Source organism: Lactuca sativa, chromosome 5 (assembly GCF_002870075.4).
Source record: "Lactuca sativa cultivar Salinas chromosome 5, Lsat_Salinas_v11, whole genome shotgun sequence".
In the NCBI taxonomy this organism is placed as follows: Eukaryota; Viridiplantae; Streptophyta; class Magnoliopsida; order Asterales; family Asteraceae; genus Lactuca; species Lactuca sativa.
In genome coordinates, this window is record NC_056627.2 from 179587782 (window position 1) to 179594831 (window position 7050).

Here is a 7050-nt window from a genome sequence, read left to right on the forward strand (position 1 = left end):
CAAGTTAATACCATAGAAAATCATATTTTTATTATTGCAACCATGTACATTACATTGCCATTTAACTTACACTCGAACCAAAAAGTACATCTAAATATTACGAGTATAGATGAACAAAAACCCATTATTTAAAGTTTTACCAAAACCTTACTAAATCCCAACTATTTAAAATTTTACCAAAACTTTACTAAACCCCCACACTATTTAAAGTTTTACCGAAACCTTACCAAACCAAAATCCATGACCATACCCACTACTATATCTTAATGATTATCAACAACATAATTACAAAAACCCAAACACTGAACAATAAATGTTTGATTCTTTGGTTACATGCAAGGAGGAAATTGCGCTCACATTCATGGAACAAAACAATAATAGAAGACTTCCATTGCGCTTAAACATATCGGTGAATCAGTCCATTTAAAGAATCTGCATTCACTACCTAATGTTAAAGTGACCCGCTAATGAGGAAGTATCCAAGTAAATAAACTAAAAATCCATAACAATTTCAACTTGGGAGCATAAACAAAATCGTCGTCTAGGGTTGTTGGATGTCCACGATGTTCGTATCGCAATTGATATTCCACACGAATAAAATACCATTTTAAAGGGGGGAAGTTTTATCGTTCAAACCAAAACAAAAATGAAAACCCACTAAGCCTTTCTTCATAAACGAACCGAAAAAGGACTAAGATTCCTTCGTGTGCCTGGCATATGAAGGAGGTTAACATGAAGAAGGAGACTGTATCAAAGGCTAGGGACAACCATGCTAGTTTAGTTTGGATTAATGATTAATAATTGGACGAAAGATACAATAAAACAGAAACGTTAGGTGCTAAACATGTAACTTACTCTTTGCATTATACTATTATATTGTATTACAAGTTCAATTATCAAACTAACATAATAATATATTTTAACTTTGTAACATGTACTTCTAACTTCTAAGGCCCATCCGTCGTTTACCAAAAGTGGCAACGTGCTTGCGTGAGATCACTTGCTCCCATGTTTCCAACTATTCGGAGTTGATTTTTGTCTGAGATCAGCCGCAACACAAGAACAGGAACAAAAAAAGAGGGTTAGGGCCCCAAAAAAGCCAAATCGACGAGGCCCTCTCCTCTCCCCTCCATGGAATCTTGAAAAACCCTTCTCAATTTCGTACCTCCATCAAAACCCTTATCACCATATTCATCGGAGGGGGAAGACTCAGAGCAACAAAATGAGCGGGCACGGGCCTCCAGCTCCTCGAAGGAACAGTTCAATGTATAGACGAAACAATCCGTCTACTACCATAAAAAAATCGTTATCAACTCAATCGGAAAATGGAACAACCTCCACCGGAGCCACCAATGGCTATCCACTGAAATCCCCGTCGCCTACTCCCTCGTAAGTTCAATCATATTCATCACTTTTATATATGTTACATAGCAAAATAACAGTTTAATTGAAGTTGGTTCGAAGGAATTCACGTTCGTCTGGGTAATTTAAACTTGTTTTCAATTTCATTTCTATGCACATGGCATATATGTCGTATGCCTTTTGTTTGTTTTATCACCTTGTTCTTTTTCTTGAAAACTATTCATTTCTCTATGGCGTTTTCCTTATTTAGTTTCTACATGGTAAACTGATTAATCTTTGTTTTTTTGATTGATTAGTGGTGAGAGGACAGTGAAGAAGCTCAGGTTGTCAAAGGCGCTCACAATACCAGAAGGGACAACTGTGTCAGAAGCTTGCAGGAGAATGGCAGCTCGTCGTGTTGATGCTGTGTTATTAACAGATTCTAATGCTTTGCTTTCCGGAATAGTCACAGACAAGGTATGAAAAACTGTAATATGTTTTGTAGTCTATTCTTAGCGATGAGGATGATTAGGGCATTTTCGTCTTTTGTTTTTTCTTACATGATTTTGTTTTTGTACTGATGATTTTCATTGACATTAGGATATAGCAACCAGAGTTCTTGCAGAAGAACTAAGGCCAGATCAGACAATAATATCTAAAGTTATGACAAGGAATCCTACTTTTGTTTCTTCTGATTCTTTGGCGATTGATGCCCTTCAGAAAATGGTTCAAGGTTAGTTTTTATTTTTTATTATATAGATTTCCATTTATTTCATCATCATCCTTGTATGTGGATCAATTTAGGATATATTTTATTCATAACGTGAAAATTAAAGAAAGTTTAGCTAAAATGGAAATGAGTTGAACAAGTTAAAAATTTCCCACAAGTATTTATAACATCCTAAATCGCTTTAGTCAGTTTTGGTAATTTGATTGTAATCATATTTGATAGTTGATATATTATCTATTCATCTATTATGAAAACAGGAAAATTTAGGCATCTACCAGTTGTTGAAAATGGTGAAGTTATTGCATTATTGGATATCACAAAGTGTCTGTATGATGCTATATCTAGAATGGAAAAAGCTGCTGAACAGGGGAGTGCTATTGCTGCAGCTGTTGAAGGAGTGGAACGCCAATGGGGAAATAATTTCACTGGTGATATATTATTATTATTATTATTATTGTCACAATGGTCAATTGTTTATTGACCATTGTGACCTTTTTACTTACTATGACTGATAATTTTAAATTCATTTCCAAATTTCAGCACCTTCTGCTTTTATAGAGACATTAAGGGATCGAATGTTCAAGCCCTCTTTGTCAACCATCATTTCAGAAAATTCCAAGTACTTTTTTTTTTTTTTTTTTTTATCTTTGTTACACATGACTAGAATTGTTGTCAATGAGACAAAAGTTACAATCTTTTTTTCTCACTCAAAAAGGTGGGGAAAAGACTCACTTCTCTTGTCTGTGCAAAAGACATAAATGCCCTTTTCATCCCTATCATTGAAAATAGCCACTGAATTCGGTAGCAAAACTGTGTCACAGGGTTGCAATTGTTCTAGGTTCAGATCCAGTTTCTGTTGCTGCTAAAAGGATGCAGGAACTGCAAGTTAATTCTGTTATCATTATGAATGGAAACAGTATTCAGGGCATATTAACGTAAGATTATTGTTTAACTATGTATTTCATTCATTATATATGTTTTAGGGTTTTTATTTTTTAGTTTATACAGGAAGGGTATGTGTGTATATGAAGGGTATAATAGTGATTTTGGTTGCTTGCAGTTCAAAGGATCTTCTCATGCGAGTTGTAGCACACAATCTTCCTCCTGAGTTGACATTTGTTGAAAAGGTTTTCTACTGAAACTGTTTAATTTTTTAAGAACTTTAATTGTGTAGCTAAAAGTTAGAAGAGGACATTTAAGTTTCTAAATTGTCTGGTGATTTCATTGTGATATCTTAATACTAATAGTAATAATAATAAATAGCACTGACAATGCTTGATCATTTCAAGCTGTGGTAATAACGTTTGTCTGTGTTGAGTGTTTTCCTAGATTTTGTTAAAAAAGTATTTGCCAATTAAATGAATTAGTAGATAAAATAAGGGTATATAAGAAAATTTTCCTCTTATCATTTTGATGATTAGTAAACTTTATTGCAAAACAACTCTTGTGGTTTCTTTTGGAATATATGTTTTCGAATATTAGGAAAATGTTTACATTTTTTTTATTAAAATTGTTCTTTCTTAAGGTTATGACACCAAATCCAGAATATGCAACTGTGGACACATCGATCCTTGAGGCATTGCATATAATGCATGATGGGAAGTTCTTACATCTTCCTGTTGTAGACAAAGGTGGGTTTAAACTTTTATAATAGCAAAATTAATATCAATTTGCATCAGATTTTTATATATTATTTTGTCAGATGGAAGTGTTGTAGCATGTGTGGATGTCCTGCAGATAACTCATGCTGCTATTTCAATGGTAATTGTAAACTTGTTATATCTAATAATCATTTTTTTCTCCTTATTATGCGTTTTATATAAAATCATATTGAATTAAGCATATAGCACAAAGCCAATGAAAGGATATAGTAATTGTAATTTGTAAATGGATATCCGAAAATCCAGCATATTATTTTGAACATTCTTGATATTAAAGATTAGTTTTTGGGCTAGTTTGAAAATTGTTACAAAACCCCTTCAACTTTAGGGAACTGTTCAATTGCCTACCAAACTTTAAAAACTATGATTTAAGTGGTCTTTAAAGGGGATGTTTTTTTAATCTTTTCCAGGCTGAAAGTAATTCAGGTGCTGATGTGGCAAACACAGTGATGCAGAAGTTCTGGGATTCAGCACTCAACCTAGACCCACCAGATGATTATGATGACAGTCACAGGTCCCCCCCCTATTTTTTCATTGTTTTGTTTATTATAGCATCCTACTTTCATTTCTTTTTACTGCAACATTGTACTTTGAAAAATCTACACAGTTATATCAATTTTATCCAAATACAACAATTTCCACTGTATGAGAAAAAACTGGAAGAACAATTCTATATTCTGTAGAGTTTTAAAGAATCAAAGAAATGAAAGTAAGATTCTATATTTGATTATTCTTGTATTTAGTCCCAAAATCAAATCAAAGTTAAGTTTGCTGAAGTTATATCTTTTGGCTTAGAATCTATAGTTTAAAGTATTGTCTGAATGTAATTTTATTTTTTTTATTTTGCAGTGAAATGTCTATGTCAGTAGTTATGCAATCGGACCCTGTAGAAGGAGGGAGGGCATATCCGTCTCTTGGTCTTGGGAATTCTTTTGCCTTTAAATTTGAAGACTTAAGGGGACGTGTACACAGATTTACTTTTGGTAAGTTTTATTTCTTTCATGTAACCCTAATTTTTTTAATTTAATCAAATTCTCAACAATTCAGGCACTGAAAATCTTGCTGAGCTGGTTTCTGCTGTTGCTCAAAGGATGGGTGGCAGTCTTGATCAAAATCCTCCTCAACTTTTGGTATTTACCATTTTATTATTATTATTATTATTTGTTTTATAAAAATCAGATTAATTAATCATTTTTGTGTTTTTAGTATGATGACGATGAGGGCGATAGGGTTTTGCTAACTACAGATAGTGATCTGGCTGGTGCTGTTAATCATGCCAGGTCAGCAGGACAAAAGGTAGCACAAACTTTTACCATATGTTAACAATTGTTTCTTAATTCTTATTATATGACAATGTTGTATTGTATCTAATTTTAGGTGTTGAGATTGCATTTAGACAACTTGGAATTTGGGCAAATGAAAAGAGAATCATCACAATTAGATATGGTTGTAGAAGAGCAACAAACACAGATCTCAAAATCAAACCATTTACAGACTGGAATTTTGGCAAGTGCAGCAGTCATTGCAGGTATCGCATGTGTAGTCTACTTGAAACGTGCCAACCAATGAGTCACCTTTATACTGACATCAAGTTTTATTTACTTATACATACAAATGCCTTGAAAGGTCATTACAAAACGACGTTAAGTTTTATTTATTTAAGCAAAATGGTGGTGGTTGTGAAGAGCGAATAAAAATGAGATACCTGAAAAAAAAAAGAGCAAATTTTTGTTATGTTGTGTTTATATGTCTAAAGTGGTTTGGATATGTATTGTAATATGAAGTGATTTCTTGGAGCAAATGACTAAAATGATAGTCGACATGGTCAAATGATTTTGATTTTTGGTACCATTTTTGAAGTTTTTTTAAAAAATGTTTGTAGTGTTTATGATCGAAAATAGAACTTAGATTGATTATGGTGGAATAGAGGAACAGTTGGTTAAAATCTTACTTCGCTTATCGTTTTTAGCATTCTAACACAAAATAAGATGTCCTCACCATAAGCAATGGCAAAGGAAAAGGCCCAATCGAAGGAAACCAACCAAATCAGAACATTTGACAATGACAAATAGTGTGAATTCCATAAAACATTTGACAATGATGTAGAAAGTTGCAATGTTCTAAAAAAGGAATCAGACCAAATAATACAATCGAGAAACCTGAAAGGGATATATCTGAAACCTCTGGCCAAAAACAATTCATGCACAATAGAACGAAGTAGATATTCAACTTTCCCATAAGGACCCCACTCCCTAGGCCGTTATTCATATATGCATGGATAGACAATATATAGATGCACAAGACCTATGTTGTTGTGTTGGAATTAATGTGGAAGACAAAATTAATTGTATTATTTGTGAGTTTTTGATCAAAATAGTGTTGTTGAAAAAAATATTTACTAATTTAGTATAGTTTTAAAAATATTTAACAAAGTTTGTGTCTTTTTATTTATTTATTTATTTTTTTTCAGTTTTCTTATTGTTTTTATTTTATTTGAATTTTACTTTTTTTTAAGTTCAGGCTTTTACTGTTTTTTATTTTCAAAAATTCAGTGTTTTTTTTTTTTTTTTTTTAATTACAAGTTTAACATAGTATATAAAACAAAAAAACACATAATTTCATATATTATCATCAATTAAAAATAAGATACTTTTAATGAATTACATTATTATAATTGATTCTTGCATAGGTAAAAAAAAGCATGAAAAGTAGATTTTTCTTTATAAATCTTTCTAATAATGCTACAATGTTTCATTTTGTGTAAATTACACGAATTGTTCCTGCCGTATGGGGTACTCTGTGTGTTTGGGTCTCTAAGTTTTATTTTTTAACTCGTAAGGTCCCTAAAATATATTTTTGTTACCTGTTTGGTCTTTATCTTAAGTACCCTTATTTTTTTTTTTTAAATGTAATTTGTTATTTATTTATTAAAATTATTTATTAAACAAAATGGGTCCCACTCCCACCCTTTACATCACTATTCCTATCGTCTCTTCGGTTTCCTAAATCCTGAACTCTTTATTTTCTTTAACTCTATCAGACACCAGACCAAGAGACACATAAATCCTCCTTCGCCGGTGACCCTTATCTCCATTCTCTCCATCTCCGAGAACTCTTATACACCTTTGAACGATCTTCTTGCCAACGTGAATCTCATCTACGACGGGTGTTGGTACATGGTTTTGCTGAAGAATCATGATGGGGAATCGACAAACTTTCTAGAACACCAATCGACCAGATGCACCCACAAATGATTACATGATACCTTCCAATTATTGCAGGTTTGAGAATCGATTTTTGAAGATCGATTTCTCACAG

General features: G+C 32.5%; 1 protein-coding gene across 1 annotated transcript; it reads left to right on the plus strand.

Moving 5' to 3' along the window:
- The first annotated feature begins 979 nt into the window (after window positions 1–979).
- On the plus strand, window positions 980–5583 carry LOC111897603 (CBS domain-containing protein CBSCBSPB3). The gene is made up of 14 exons (XM_023893560.3): window positions 980–1389; window positions 1659–1818; window positions 1942–2074; window positions 2329–2499; window positions 2612–2690; window positions 2893–3006; window positions 3132–3198; window positions 3597–3702; window positions 3774–3832; window positions 4143–4246; window positions 4582–4715; window positions 4780–4862; window positions 4939–5028; window positions 5110–5583. Exons 1-14 carry the CDS (start codon window positions 1223–1225, stop codon window positions 5299–5301), a joined length of 1659 nt encoding a protein of 552 aa, XP_023749328.1. The 5' UTR covers window positions 980–1222; the 3' UTR covers window positions 5302–5583.
- The last annotated feature ends 1467 nt before the right edge of the window (window positions 5584–7050 follow it).